At 48.6% G+C, this 16,314-nt stretch overlaps 1 protein-coding gene across 2 annotated transcripts in view; it reads left to right on the forward strand.

Moving 5' to 3' along the window:
- The window catches only part of TMEM178B (transmembrane protein 178B), a 415,372-nt gene that overhangs the window by 356,038 nt on the left and 43,020 nt on the right, over positions 1 to 16,314 (forward strand). For both annotated transcript variants that reach the window (XR_011566341.1, XM_070788270.1), the window contains exon 3: positions 14,113 to 14,250. Coding sequence is in view for 1 of the 2 variants with exons in the window: in XM_070788270.1 (XP_070644371.1) it covers positions 14,113 to 14,250 (138 nt within the window). In the remaining variant the exon portion in view is untranslated. The remainder of the gene's footprint in view (positions 1 to 14,112; positions 14,251 to 16,314) is intronic.

Here is a 16,314-nt window from a genome sequence, read left to right on the forward strand (position 1 = left end):
TTTAATCTGGCAGGTAACCTAATGGTTTCTCAGGTAGCCTTCAGGTGTTCGTAAACTGTCATTTGTAGATATTAACATTTGAGTCGGATCTAGTGTCAGAAGGTCAGTCTTCTATCTGGTCTGTCTCCTCGCTTCCCCAGCGCAAGGGCTTAGCCGCCTACAGGAAGAAAGAAGTGCACTTCTGCTGTTTCTTCAGCATTGTTCCACCTGCTCCCCTTCAGCTCTACTACTTCCGCTTCCTCTTAGGGGTCGGCGTGGGTGGGGCCGCGAGAAGAATGAGTAAACGGGCCCTGGTATCTAGTTTGCCTGATGGCACTGCTTCTGTTGGTACCCTGTGTGTAGCAAAGCCCCCAAAGCTGCTCTGTCTCTTGCAGGGCACCTTCGTGATTCCTTTGGAAAAGCTTCTCAGTGACTGATGTCCATCACTGTCTCCTGATGGACAACACTGTCTCAGCTTTATCTTCCAGCCGACCTGGTCCTACTCCCTCCTCAGCCCCCAGTTCTGGTGCCCCCATAGGGACTCTGGTGTTGTAAACACACCCTACAAGGCGAAACTCTTGGATCTTTTCTAGGAACCACTAGTCTTCGTTGGCATTCATGTGGCCCATGGAGAAAGCCCAGGACCCTTCCCCACCCAGACTCTGGGTATGTAGCTTTGTCTCCACTTCCATAGGAAGCTCTAACCAGCTTCTCACCTCATTTTGGGTACAATCTGCTGCATCTTCTAAACTCTGGGGCACCTGTGTGCTGCTCTTCAAATGGTTCTCTCAAGTTTCTTCTCTTGGCTTGAGGAGATGTGCTGGTGGTGAGAGCGGGGGATGCCCCCATACAAGAAGGGAACACACAGAGCACTCTGCTGACTCTCTTCTAAGAAATCTTCCTCATCAGTTTCTACCCCTTATCTGCTTCTATGTGTAAACTGAAGGTGGCGAACACACAATAAGTCACAAAACCCTCATAGCAAGTTCTTAGAGTATTAGTTGCTCAGCCGTACCTGACTCTTTATGACCCCATGGACTGAAGCCCTTCAGGCTTCTCCGTCCATTGAATTCTCCAGGCAAGAATGCTGGAGTGGCTAACCATTCCCTTCTCCAGGCGATCTTCCCAACCTAGGGATCGAACCTGGGTCTCCTGCATTGCAGGCAGATTCTTTGCCATCTGATACACCAGGGAAGCCCAGCAATTTCTTACCCTTCTCTTTAAAAGTGCTGTCCATTGAAATATAATGCAAACCATAACCCGGTTTAAAATGTTCTACTAGGCCCATTGACTATGTGAAAAGAAACAATAAAATTAATTTCAATAAAAAATTATCTAATCCAGTATATTAAAAATACTATCACATCAACAGGTAATCAGTATAGAAATTATTGTGATAGTAGATGAAAACTCATCCCAGGGCTTTGACAGCTGGCTACGTATTTTGCGTGTACACAGCTCAGGTGCTTGATGGTGATTTCAAGTGCTCAGCCCACACGTGTGGCCAGCGGCCCCCACACAGCTTTAGAATATGGAGGGAGCGGGCACTCACCATCCACTGTTCTCAGCTTCACTGTTGTGCTCTCTGCAGAACTGAGTGTTTGGTGTGACCTGTGTGATGCGTTCCAGCCAACACGTGGAAAACGGGGGCTCATAAATGCAGGTCACCTGACACCACAGTCAGTGTTTTATCTGTTTCTGCAGCATCGTGCTGCTCAAACAGAAATTGTGGTGCTTGTGTTTGAGAATCTCGTGTTGAAGGGACATGTTGGGGGGAGAAGAGAGACATTCATGTGAGTCTCCTGAGGTCCTCGGGTGTCCTCCAAGTGCCTAGGCCCTAAAACATGAGACATAGAGCATCCTGAGGGGACCTGCACACCTCACTGAAAGCATCACCTGCAGAAAGATTGGCTGCCGGGTCAGTGACATCTTAAGAGTTCCATTCACATGCTGGTCTGAGCAGGAGCTGCCGGGTGAAGGAAGCTCTGCCCTTCAATGGCAAGTATTGGGTCGGTCAAAAATTTCCTTTGGGTTTTTCCGTACAATGGTATGGACAAATCCGGAACGATCTTTTTTGGCCAACCCGGTATTTCCACAGTCCACGCTGTTGGCCAAAGAAGAGCATGGCAAGTCTTTTGTATTGAGTTTTAAAAGGCTAAAGAAACTAGTTAGCGGCAGTGTGTCTTTAAGAAGGGAGTACTCATGAAAAGGAATCTGTGGCCAGGCCTGAGATCAGCGTCTTCTATCTGTTCAGTTTGCCTCGTTGTTTGTGCTTAAGACTTTAAGAAACCATAAAGCTCACAACTCCCACAGAACTCAAAGTCTGATTGTTAAAGTAACACATTCTCCTTGTAGAGAAGAACAAACAAAACCCCAAATACCACAACCCAGAAAGGCTCTCTGTTAGCATTTGGGGTCCTTCTCCCATGCCTCTCCTGCATGGGTGGACATGCATGGATGCACACCTGTATACCCACAGCCTAGGGGTCATATGGAATTGATAATTGATATTTCATATATTCCACCCGTGCATTATTTTTCATTTAACGGTCTGTTATGAACTTTCCCCCATGTCACTGACATTCTTCAGAAGAGTAATTTTAATAGCTGAATCATATTCCATTATATTTTATTGAATGTGAAACTCCCTTCTGGGGTTTGAAGGTGCATGGAACCAGAAAATGACTGAGGAATGGAAAGGGCGTGGGCAGACGGGGGCCCTTTCCCAGGCCTGATTGGCTGTGTGACCGTAATCTGCTGAAATTCCACTGTCTCATTTTCAAGTTTACAAAATGAAAGCAGGTCTCCTGTATAGAGCCACTGGGAGGCTAATGGGTGTGTCCTGTGTAAATTGTCCAACACAGCGCCTATGCATAGTAACATGCACAACAAATGTTCATTCCTATTTATCTTCCCCTTTCCTAGGCCTTTCAGATTCTTCGCTATTAACTAACTCTCAGGTGCCTGAAACATGTTTCTAGAAAGCATAGCACTCTCTAAGGTTCACATGTGTCTTTTCTTTATATTGATTTGTATTTATTTACTAATTTGGCTGTACCAGCTCTTAGCTGCTGAGTGCAGGACATAGTTCCCTGACCAGGGATCAAACCCAGGCCCCCTGCATTGGGAGTGAGGAGTCTAGCCACTGGACCACCAGGGAAGTCCTACCCCTGTATCTGAGCCCCCATCTCCTGATTGCATTGTGGGAACTCTCTAGGGGCACGGTCTTGCCACCCTGATTTCTGTCCTCCACCTCAGAGCAGCTCTCCGTGACATGTGATCCAGAGGAAGATGTCGTGATCTGTGTGCTGGTTGGAAAAGCATTTCCAGACATGAAGGTAGAATGAGAAGGAGAATAAGGTTTATTAGAGCAGGAGATGCTATTAGAACAGTGGGCGGGCTCGAGGGCAAGCCAACTCCTTTTGTAGGCTAGCAGCCAATCTTCGTAGCCTCAAGAGGGAAAATTCCTACGGAAGGGTGGCATTAGGGTGATTGCTTAGGCTGCTATAGGGTGGGCAATGGGATGGGTATGGGGTCAGGGGACTGGCCAGTTTAGATCAGGAGGCCTATGGTAACAGTTGCTCTGGGGCTTGGTTTATTCCAGAAATGGTCGTCCTGTGACCTCGGTATAAGGCTCCACGGAGGAGAGGTGGGAGCTTCTCTGGGGTGGCACAGAGATTGTACTTGTCTCACCCCCGGCAAGAAGACCCACCCGTACCCCTACCCCGAGGACAGAGACCTAGGCAGCAAGCAGGTGTATCTGGTTGGCCGAGCTTCCTTCTCATCATTCCAGTCTACAGTTTCTGCTGTTGGCTCAGCAGTGTGGCAGTGGGAAGGAGGGAGTCATTCTGGAGGGGTTTTGGTTTGGGACTCTGCCTCTCTCAGTTCTAGATTTTTCCCCTCTTTTCTCTCCAGGCACTTGCTTTAGCTGCTGACCAAGCTTTCTTTCATCAGGCGAGTACACATTTTGCAATTTGCCTTCCCTTGTCTTGACAATGGATGTGATTTGTATATGGCACCATCGCATAATGTCCCTATTTTTGGCAGCTCTCTAATCCGGAGGTAGAGTTGGAGAGCAGGAAGCTGCAAGCCCATCTCTGACCCAGAAACCACTCCTCATTTCTGTAGCAGCTACCTTCCCCCATGATCTCTTCCTGACTTGTGGGCATGGAGGAGGAAAGAAAGGTCTGTTGGGATGGTAATCTGTGAGGTATCATATGGGCTTGTTAAACTTTATGAGGCTTCCCAGGTGGCACTGGTGGTAAAGAACCTGCCTGCCAATGTAGGAGACTTAAGAGACCTGAATTCGATCCTTGGGTTGGGAAGATCCCCTGGAAGAGGAAATGGCAACCCAGTCCATAAGGAGCCCCCACATTACATGGCTCTTTGCGATCTGGAATCTGAACTTATTTTGATGTTTTCTTTGTGTATACGATTAAAAAAAAAAAAAACTATGTTGAACTGTTAAACAAAAGTTGATGCTGGCTTTTAAAAATAAGATTGGAGGGAGAGGCGGGCTTCAAGTCACAGTGACGTTTAAGACACATCCTCCTCACCCTGCTTTAGGCCCTGGTGCCTCCAGTTTCAGAGGCTGTTACCGGGTGGGGGGTGAGCTCATCGAGCAAACATTTACTGAGCACTTGCTCATGCCAGGCAAGGCGCTGGGAACTGGGAACAATAAATCAAGCACGACCACAGCCCTGAGCAAGCTGGCACTGTCGGAGGAAAGGACACATAAGTAATTAGAGTAAGATGGTGATTATCAACAAGTGTTACAGGAGCCTCAAGCACTGGATGCCAGTGTTGGCTAAAGAAGTGCCCCCGAAGCCTCCCAGACTATCACTTTTTTGGGAGACTTCAAGGGTGCTGAGAAGCTTGCCAGGTGAGATGTGTGGGTAGCCATGTCGGCAGAGAGCTCAGTGCCATCAAGGAAAGGGGGGGAATGTGCCAAGCCTTTCAGAGTACTGCAATTTCTCATGACCAGAGCACGTGGGGGGCTTGGAGAAAGATGGAAGCACAGGGATGGGCAAAGGGCACTCTTTATGGAAACCCAAGAGCTATTTGGGGCTTCCCATGTAGCTCAGTTGGTAAAGAATATGCCTGCAATGCTGGAAACCTGGGTTCGATTCCTGGGTTGGAAAGATCCCGTGGAGAAGGAAATGGCAACCCACTCCAGTACGCTTGCTTGGAGAATCCCATGGGCAGAGGAGCCTGGCAGGCTACAGTCCATAGCGTCGCAAGAGTGGTATACATCTTAGTGCTATCTTTCTTTCTTAAGAACTATTTTGTTTTCACATAAAAATGCTTTCTTAAATATAACTTCATTAGGATGCCAAACCAACTTACACCCTGGAAGAAAGCCATCGACAAAACCTTTCAATCATAAATACAAAGAAGACATCCAGATAGGTTCCTGGTCCAGATTTGTGAGCCACTCCTCCGTTTCAGTGTTAATTGACTAGATCACTCAAGAGGGATGGTCTTGTGCATCCTTCTTCCTTCTAGATCAGTTCAGTGCTCACTGCAAGAGCCCAGGTTTCGAGCAGCCTCTTTGGCCCCCGGCACCTCTGCTATTAGCTGCTGTGGCCTCCAGCTGTTTTGTTCCCCTGAGGATAAGAAGCATCCACGCTCGAGATTTGATACTTCTTGTTATTAACAAACAGAAACATAAAGCCTGCACCTCAGCCTCTCCTGGTACCTGAGAGGCACAGGAACAAATCTCAGAAGGTTTTTCCCTCTGGGTACCAAATCCTTAATTAGGGGCTCATCCCAACATGCTGCTCAGCTCTTGTATGCTCGTGTACAGCATGTGCAAGAGATGTAGTGCATGAAAAAGAGAAAACCGCTTTAATTTAGGTGACTCCACTTCTTGTATCGCTCTAGCTTTGTGTCAGGTACTATTCTAAGCAGTTTATGCATATTATCTTGTTTAATGCTCTGAATAACCCATTGAAGTAGGTAGTGTCATAGCTTCCACTTAAAGATTCGGACATTGAGATCTAGAGAGAGGGACCAACTTGCTCACGTTTGCACAGCCAGTAGGTGACAGAGCCGGATTTGAACCGGGGCAGCCCAGTTCCAAGAATCCTTGCTTCCGTCCCCATCTTTTGAATCTTTGTGTGGTTTGTTGTTGTTGTTTAGTCGCTAAGTCGTATCTGATTTTTTTTTTTTTTTTGGCCCCCATGGACTGTAGCCCTGCCAGGCTCCTCTGCCCATGGGATGTCCCAGGCAAGAATACTGGAGTGGATTGCCATTTCCTCCTCCAGGGGATCTTCCTGACCCAGGGATCGAACCCATATCTCCTGCATTGGCAGGTGGATGCTTCACCACTGAGCCACCAGGGAAGCCCTCTGTGTGATTAGTTAGTTAGTTCAATCGCTCAGTCGTGTCCGACTCTTTGCGACCCCATGAATCGCAGCACACCAGGCCTCCCTGTCCATCACCAACTCCCGGAGTTCACTCAGACTCACGTCCATCCAGTCAGTGATGCCATCCAGCCATCTCATCCTCTGTCGTCCCCTTCTCCTCCTGCCCCCAATTCCTCCCAGCATCAGAGTCTTTTCCAATAAGTCAACTCTTCGCACGAGGTAGCCAAAGTACTGGAGTTTCAGCTTTAGTATCATTCCTTCCAAAGAAATCCCAGGGCTGATCTCCTTCAGAATGGACTGGTTGGATCTCCTTGCAGTCCAAGGGACTCTCAAGAGTCTTCCCCAACACCACAGTTCAAAAGCATCAATTCTTCAGCACTCAGCTTTCTTCACAGTCCAACTCTAACATCCATACATGACCACTGGAAAAACCATAGCCTTTACTAGACAGACCTTTGTTGGCAAAGTAATGTCTCTGCTTTTCAATATGTTATCTAAGTTGGTCATAACTTTTCTTCCAGCACCAAAACTCCCTCTTCCTTTAGAGATGGATGCTATGCAGTGATTGGTTCTTGGAATATTCCTTCCCCTGTGAATCAGCTTGTCCTGAGTTGATGCCACAGCTAACATGCTCATTGCCCACCCTTTCTCTCCACTTCTTACTTTCTAGATTGACCCCCTGGGGCAAGAACACCAAGTTCTGTCTTCACCACCATCCTCTGCCCTTCAGCTGTCGCCTTGCACCCCAAAGGGACTGATTAATTTGTAAATGCATGTCTAGCTCCCAGAGCAGCTGATGCTCTTCCGCCTTTGTAGCCAAGGCAGCACCCCTGTCGCCCAGAGGTGCCCCTTGTGGCCAGCAGAGGAGGACCATGACCTTGGTTTCGCAGGCTCTTGACCCTGGACTATTAACACAGTGTCCGCCTTCCCATCTCCTGTCTTCACTTCACAGAGCAAGTTCTAACTCAGACCTACCCTCACCATTTCTGTTTTTTGAATGAGAAAAAAAAATTCCAATCCTCATCAGTTTTTTTGTACAAGGTCTTTAAAGAGCAAATAGAAAGAGATTCATAGCCCACATATATTTTCCTTCTCTGAGTAGTGTTTATTTAAATGCAGATATCCTGGTTTCCCATGTAGAGTTGCAAGCAATACCTTTCAATTTAAATGTTAATAGGAGTGTAAACTTCAAAATCAGAAGTTTTCCACAAGGGAGAACTGTGTCTTCTGGTTGTGTTTGATGGTTCTCCTGGCCATTCTTCCTCCACCACCCTCATCATCCACCCCTCCTCCCCGCACCTTGGCCCACTCTTTTTCACTGTGCCATCAGCGTTCTTTTTCTAAAAAGATTAGAACTCACCTTTGTCATTTTGAACACTAGACTCTCAAACATTAGGATCGTGGAAGACAGATATTAGACTCAAACCCAACAGGTCTCATGGGAAGATTTTTCTTTATCTCAGCCTTTCCCTACAGAGTCCCGCTCAACGTTCCAAATTCTTTCTAAGGGGATTATTCTTTGTCCGACACTGCATAGCATTTTTCCAAGGCTTCAGATGGATGAGTTTGGTTTTCTGCTTCCCCTTCCCTCTCCTCCTCTTTCTACAAAAAAGCAGGAAGAGATGGGGAAAGAAATAACAGTTGGCCCTTGAACAACACAGGTTTGAACTCTGTGGATCTGCTTATTTGCAGGTATTTTGAAAGGCTACCCACTCCAGTATTCTGGCCTGGAGAAGTCCATGGACTGTATAGTCCATGGGATTGCAAAGAGTCAGACACGACTGAGCGACTTTCACTTCACTTTTGCTTTCAAGAGTACATGCAACATAGTACAAGATGAGTGGTTGACTGAATCCCTGGATGTAGAACCGACTATCTTCTGTAAGTGTACAGACAGCTGACTACAAGTTGTAAGTGGATTTTCCACTGTGTGGAGGGCTGGCACCTCTTAACCCCCTCATCATTCAATGGTTAACTGTGCAAGCTGTGTAAATTCCCAGGTGCAAAGTACTGCTGTGGGCACAGTGAACAATCACAAAGAATTAAAAAAGGCAATTTCTCACTCCTAAAGAAATAAAATTAACACATAGGATAACACAGATGGGATGGAATGGGGCCATCTATATGTGAGTCATTCTATAGGCAGAGTGGCCTTTGGGATTTTCTCAAATACAAATAAAAAGCAACAGAGATTTCAAGATAATGAAAATAATATCGAATGCCTTAAATACAAATATGGTGGCTATAATAACCTTTCTAATTAGGATCCAAATTTTGTGTGAGAATGTGATATCTGGCTCCATCTTCTTTTATTTATTTTCTCTTTCCTTCATTTCCTTGTGCTGTGTGCATTTGTAAGACTCCTAAATATTTTGGAACAAGATCGGACTCTTACTCCGTAAGTTAGAATTGATTTTATACTATAAATTTCAATGATTTTGATTCCTTTATTATAAGGTGTTATTTTTGTTTCAGAGAATCCTTTTCCATAGTCTCTTGTTCTTATGTCATGGAAGCAAGCTATGTTTCTTCTCTTGTCTCTTGGGGATATTTATATTGATTTAAAATTTTATTTTAAAAATTTAATAGAATTTTTAAAGGTTATTTTCCATTTACAGTTATTATGAAATATTGACTGTATTCTTCTTGTTGTAAATACAGCGTATCCTTGAGCTTCTCTACACCCCGTAGTTTGTTTCCCCACCCTCAGCCCTGCATTCCCGCTCCTATCCCCCCACTGCTAGGCGCTAGTTAATTCCATATATCTGAGTCTGTTTCTTTTTGTTATATTCACTAGTTTGTTGTATTTTTCAGATTCCACTTATAAGTGATATACAGTATTTGTTGTTCTCTTTCTGGCTTGTTTCACTTGGACCATAATGCCCTCCAGGTCCATTCGTGCTGCTGCAAATGGCAAACTTGTGTTATTTTTTATGGAATACTGAATAGTATTTCCTTGTGTGTGTGTGTGTATATATGTATATACACACACACGCATATGTATATCACATTTTCTTTATTCGTTCATCTGTTGATGGACACTTAGGTTGCGTCCATATCTTGGCAATTGTAAACAATGCTGCTATGAGCCTTGTGCATGTATCTTTTCAAATTTAGTGTTTTTGTTTTTTCGGATATATACCCAGGAGTGGAATTGCTGGGTCATAGGATAATTCTATTTTTCGTTTTTTTTTTTTTGTTTTTTTTTTTTAGAAAACTCCATGCTGTTTTGTACAGTGGCTACACCAATTTACATTCATTCCCACCAACAGTGTACAAGGACTCACTTTTCTGTACATCCTCACCAACATTTGTTATTTGTGGTCTTTTGATGATGGCCATTCTGACAGGTGTGATATGATATCTCCTTGTGATTTTGATTTATATTTCCAATAATAATCTTTAATTTCTCCTCCCTGCCAGTTTGCTTCTTCAAGTTCTTTTTCTTCCAGCTTATAGATTTTCTTCATATTTGGGGCTGCCTGAAAGCCCTGAGTAGGCAGTGGGCTTGTCAATGGGAAGCTTCACTGTAGATAGTCGGAGGGACTGCTTATGCCTCCCTGCCTCCCGCCACACACACAGATAGTAATGTGTCTTGATATTTTCTCATGTGCTGGTCATCACCAGAAGGGTCTCTCCCAGCTTCCAGGCTACAGGGCAAAGGCGCAGCAGTCTGCTTCTGGGAACCAGGCAGAAGAGGCCTGGGGTCTCAAGGGTGAGCATTCAACATTCTGTAGGTGCACAGACACTTGCCCTGTGCGCAACGACCCTCAGTTGTGCTGACCAGCTGTCACCTGAGCTTATCGACTCCCAGTCCTAAGTACTCCCTCTCCACCCTGGGGGTGGGGGAAAGGGGTTATTCCTCAGAGGTGTGGAGTGGCCAAGGGGAGCTAGGGTTCTCATTCCATCCCAAACAACTTGTTCGAAATCCTTGTTTTAATCTCCCTCCCCTCTGCTTGACTTCCTGATGCATAGTGATGAATGCCAGCTCCTGAGCCTTTGGAGGGGTTGGCAGGATGCCTTTCGGCTCCCCCCCACCCTCTGCTGGCTCTGGTCTTGGCTTCTTAGGTCTGTTGAGAAGTTATACTGCCCCTCAGTTTTGCAGCTTCCAGTCTTCTGTTGTTGCCATCTTCTTTTCTGGTTTCCCCTTCCATGTGAATTTCTGTCTTTTAAAAAAAATCTTGTAACTCTAATCCTGGCTTTATTTGGGAGGAAAAATGCTAGTTACACTTTTTCCATCTGTGATGATGATCCTGTAGGTCTTTAATTAGATTATTAATTTTATTTTCCCACACAACTCAGTAACCCAACTCATTCCTTTTTAGTTCACTGGTTTGAGACTGTTGATCAATAAATTATTTAACTTCTCTAAATCCTGTAAAATAGGAATATTTCTTGTCCAGCCTACCTTTAAGTTGTTGCTGCAGCTGCCCTGAGTTACCATGTGGGTCTGAGGGCAGAATAAACAGCTGTACGTACGTGGCTCCAGCAAAATCAGGCTCACCGGCTGATGGTGAATACCCTTTCGGCTCAGTGAAAATGCTCAGGCCTGACCTCTGGTTCTCATCCTTCTTTCTAGAACAACAACTTAGCCTGACCCTCAGTTTTTGTTGTTGACAAAGCCTTTGGGAGACAGCGGAGCGCACATAGTCTGTGTTGGAGGCACAGCCCTCCCTGACCTGGGAACACAGACACTATTGTCTGTCTCAGGGCTTTTGGAAGAGGAATTATTCTCTCCATTGCTGTTTCTGCCTTTTGCTCTGTTTTCTCCTAAGTGAAGCACTTGGCTTTCCTCCTCCTTTCCATCTTGTCATGATTTGCATTTCCATTTTCCTGCCCACCCCTCTTCCCCATCCCCATCCCAAGTACACATAGCTCACAGGGACCCGTTATCCATTCAGTCCCCTAGGTGGTACCTTTGCTCCCTTGGGTCTGCGTAGCCCAGGGGCCAGTACCCACCAAGTGCGGCAGGAAGGGGCTCTGTCCCTTCTAGTGCCACTAGAGAGTCTTCCTAGAAATTCTAGGAGAGTCTTCCTAGAAACCGCCCTGTTACTGAAAAGGAAGCCAGTGGTTTCACAGGGGCATAGAAGGGAAATTTCTTGAGCTGTTTAAGGGGATATAAATAAATCTCCTTAAGACTAAAAATACCCTGGCCTCTCATCTCCCATTCCCATCACCTCCTTGCCCTTGACTGCAGTGGAGAGTGGATGAGCCCCCCCGTGGCAGAGAGTATCCCATGGCCAGGAATCAGTCCCAGTGGAGTCGAGAGCGGACCTTTTTCTACCAAGGAAGCAGCCCAGAGCTGGCTGCCTGGAGTCTGTTGTAGTGACAAAGGAAGAAGGGGCGAAAGGACTAAGGGTCGTGGCCATGGGGAGATGGAGGAGCCTGGGTGACCACAGGCAGTTGAAAGAGAAAGGGATGCGGCCCAGCTGGCAGGAAGGTCCTCCCTTCTTTCCAGCCAGCCGTGGGTGCCTGAGCACGGCAGGAAGCCTGGCACACATTTGAGCGCGGGATCTAACGCGTCCTCAACAAAGTTCCTTCTGGTGTGTTTAGTGATCTGAGCATCAGTGCAGCCTGATAATTAGGCCTCCTTGGCAGTGCACGGCAGTGACTGTAACAGGTGTGACTGCTCTCTGGCTGGGCTGGCACTCCGGGGTCAGCAGGGGTAGGAAGGACCCAGGAGAACTCAGTAGAGCAGGAACCTGCTCGTGGCTCTCTGTGAACGTCCGCCTCTGTGGCAGGGCCCTGTCAGGCCCCCTTCATCACGGGGAGGCTCACCTGCTGTTCTCCTCCCCACCCCCCAGCCAACTTCCTCCCCGGGGGTTGAGGAGGGGGTTGCCAGGGTCTGATCTTCAGTATCAGGACCAGGGGCATGGACCCCAGCCAGCTCTGGAGGTGGGGGAGGGGCAGGAGGTCTCAAGCCCGACTGTGCCCGGAATCCTCTGTTTACTCTGCCGGAGACTGGAGTGCGAGAGAGGCACAGGGGTGCTCCCCACAGAAACCTGGGTGTCTGTTTCCCCGGGGATGAGAAGAGACCATCAGTGCTTGCTTGGATGGGGGGAACTCATGTAGTGTGGTGTCCAGTCCCCCCTTCCCCACCTCCTCATTCTCCTTCCCTTCCTTCAAGAGAAGGGAATGCCCATGGGGTCTCCAGCTACTCTGCAGTCCCTATTCCCAGGGTAGAGGCCAGATAAACGGCTCCTGTGTGGAGCCTGATTGGGGGTGTTACTCAGAAGGAAGAAAGCCAGATGATTCCAGAGAAGGAGTGTGCAGCGGGTGGGGTGGGGGGGCGGATACACCAGAGGGCTGGAGCTGGGAGGAAGCTTAGCAAGATGCTGAGTGAGGCTGACAGAGACATATCAGCAGCTCTGCCGTCTCCCTTCTGCTAAAAATTCCACCTTCCCAGACCTAAATAGAAGGAAATACAAAAAAAAAAAAAAAGAGTGGATACATGTAAACACATAGCTGATTCACTTTGCCTACAGCAGAAACTAACACAGCATTCACGTGCTAAGTCTCTTCACTCAGGTCAAACTCTTTTCGACCCTGTGGACTATAGCCTTCCAGGCTCCTCTTTCCATAGGATTCTCCAGGCAAGAATACTGGAGTGGGTTTCCATGCCCTCCTCAGGGGATCTTCCCAAGCCAGGGATCAAACCCATGGCTCATGTCTCCTACCTTGGCAGATGGGTTCTTTACCACTGAGCCATCAGGGAAGCCCTGTAAAGCAGTAATACCCCAATAAAAACTAATTTAAAAAAATCACCTTTCCAGACAGCCCTCCTCCCCCTGCATGCCGGGCTTTGTCTGATGGGTTGGCAGAGCATGGACAGAGAAGGGCCTGATCAGGAAAGCTGAGGGGGCCTCTTCAGGGTTCAACCTGAGAGCAGGAAGCATGGTTCCCACCCTGCAACCACACATGCGGGGGAAGCTGAGCCCCCCGGAGTCAGGCTGGAGGATGAGGAACGTCATACAGCTTCCTCTTCACCCCTGACCTCCTGAGAGACCAGCAAACCCTGCATGGGAGGGATAGAGTCCTTGACAAATGCCAAGACCCAGCCCAGCTCTAAGGGCCCATTTGTCTGGTTCTCACTTCCCTGAAGGGTGAGTGATGCTGGGTTAGGACCTGGGAGCTGCAAAGATCTGGGTTTGATGCCGTGTCCTCCACTCTCTGTAGGCTTTCCGTGGGTTGCTCCATTTTCCAGATAGGGATAAAGAGAATAGCTGTCTTAGAAGGTTGGGAGAGATGCTTGGGAAGATCAGTGCTGCACCCAGCACAAAGGAGGGAATGCAGAGGAAGTGGCAGCTATTATGGTGGTGATCCCTCCTTCCGAGTGTGGACTGGCTGTCCTAGCTGTGTTTGTACTTGAGGATATGGTTACTGGGGTTTCCCAGCTGGCTCAGGGGTAAAGAATCTGCCTGCAATGCAGGAGACTCAGGTTCAATCCCAGGATCATCCAGATGATCCCCTGGAGAAGGGAACGGCTACCCACTCCAGTATTCTTGCCTGGAGAATCCCTGGACAGAAGAGCCTGGTGGGCTATACAGTCCATGGGGTCACACAGAGTTGGACATGACTGAGCAACTAAACAACACATACGGTTGCCATCAGGGGCTCTGTCCTCTGCAAAGGAAGCTCGGTTGTGCCAACCTGTCTGCAAAGGGCCCCTGTGGTGCCTTGCACCCCCCCCCGCCCAGGGTTGGGGTGCACCAGACCATGAGTTCCAGGCTCTGATGCTAACTGGTACTCACCTGTTTCCCCACAGACCTGCGCAGGATGACAGCAGGCTTCATGGGCATGGCGGTGGCCATCATCCTCTTCGGCTGGATCATCGGCGTGCTGGGCTGCTGCTGGGACCGAGGCCTTATGCAGTATGTGGCCGGGCTGCTCTTCCTCATGGGAGGTAAGGCTCGGGGGCGGCGGGCTGGGAGGTCCCCGTTACTGGCATTCTGAAAGAACAGCTGGTGGACGTGCGGATGGAGACCCGGACTCCGTTGGGAAGACTCCCCTGTCCTTCACTCATTCCAGCAGTGTGTTTTGAGTTCCTCTCAGCCACTCACCACTGCTGGTCCTTGCCCTTTGGGGTCTCCCACCTGGTGTGCGAGAGACGGTGGTGATAGCATTGAAACAGGTGCTGGATATGGAGCGAGTGTGAACCCAGGAGGTACTTGGATGTTTTGAGCATGTAGTGTGTACACGGTATATACCGTGGGGCGGGAGGCAACTGCTGTCTGGACGGTTTCCTCTTCAGAAGCCTACCTCCACCCTTGATTCCTGGGTCCTACGGCTGCTGCTCCCATTTCCAACGAGGCTCTAAAGCTGGTGGGACAAGGCTAAACCTTCTGTCACATGTCTCTTTCACCCTCTGTCACTGGTGTGGCCATAGGACCAGTCCAGCCCTTTGATGGGTGATCCATAAGCAGAGCTGTGTAGCTGTGAGGGAACAGGTTCTTATCCGTGGAAAGTAAAAGCTCATTCACAGTCTGCACAGCCTCTTTTCTCCTTGAAGAGTTCAAGTGTGCTTTTTGGTCTCCTGGTTTGAGCCTCAATCCAAAGCGAAAGCTAATCATGAGTGTGCCCTTCACAGGGCATTCCTTGGAGAGAGGTGGATGGGCAAATTGCATGGAGTTAGGAAGAAGGGGAATTGGGCCTGTGCAGAAGGAATTGAAAATGTATACAGGGAAATGTGTAAGGGCAGGAGGAGAAGGGGACGACAGAGGATGAGATGGTTGGATGGCATCGCCAACTCAATGGACGTGAGTTTGAGCAAGCTCCAGGAGATGGCGAAGGACAGGGAAACTGGGCGTGCTGCAGTCCATGGGGTCTCAGAGAGTCGGACATGACTGAGCAACTGAACAACAGCAATAATGAGTCCCGTGCACTGAAGCCAGCGTTAGTTAGATGGCAGACACCACATGAACCGCCTGACTTGGGATCTCTGATCAGGTCCCAGAGGTGGGAAGGGGCGTGGTGTCCTGCTGGAGATTGGAGTTGGCTGTCCTGCAGGGACAGAGAGATCTGGGGGCTAGTGAGCTGTGGGTTGGTAGAGAAGGAGAATTGTTGGGTTCAACGTGGCACTGGACTGTTTATTCTTATCCCCCTGAAGAACAGATGTCCCAAATCTCAAATTCTCTGTCACCAGAGTCAGCCATCCCCGCCCTGCACCACCTCCCCTTTGAGTCCCAACCGGACTGAGGCAGAGGCCAGGGGAGGGAGAGGCATGGGCAGCTCCCTCCTCCTTCCTTCCATCCCCCACTGAGACAGGACCCACCCCCCCTCAAAAAAACAAACAAACAAAAAAAAACCCAGCCCTACCAGCTTTCCTGCGCCGAGGAGTCCTCCTCACTGAAGCAAGGGTCACACATGGTCTTGGATGTCTGTGCTTGGTTTTAGCAGCGCGGAATCTTTTTCGTTTCCACCTTCCAGTCAAAAATCTTCCGTGGACCCCGAAATGTGAAAAGATCAAAGCGGAGTGGCTCAGTTTGTAGCGCGTGTTCTCTCTAAGGCTCTTGTGGTTGTACAAAGACAGACTCCAGTAAAACGGGGCTTTTCGAAGGCTCTAGAGAGGCCTCCCAGGAATCCGAGAAAAGCTGAGCAAACAGGCCTCGGGCAGAGCAGGAATCCGGAGCCCGGGGAGCTGATGCTCTTTCATCTCCGCTCTTCTCAGGTGCTCCCACCTCCCTCACGCTGCTCCCTCCCCCATCCCTCCAGACCAGCCCTCCTCACATCCCACAGAGCGCTGAACCTTCCAGCTCTGACAGTTTCTAGACAGAGACAGTGTGGGCCGCACACCATACCCCAGGACACTCCCCACTCACCTGAGACCTGGGTGGGAACTCTCTCCCAGAAGAGGGTGGGGGACAGGAGGGTGCCTGGGGCCCTGCCCCTCCCACCCCCCATTTGCTGGAGCACCACCAGAAGCCTAGGGCTCTGGGATGCCAGGTGAAAGACCTCAGGCTGGACTGGG

This window comes from Bos indicus, chromosome 4, assembly GCF_029378745.1.
Source record: "Bos indicus isolate NIAB-ARS_2022 breed Sahiwal x Tharparkar chromosome 4, NIAB-ARS_B.indTharparkar_mat_pri_1.0, whole genome shotgun sequence".
Taxonomy (NCBI): Eukaryota; Metazoa; Chordata; class Mammalia; order Artiodactyla; family Bovidae; genus Bos; species Bos indicus.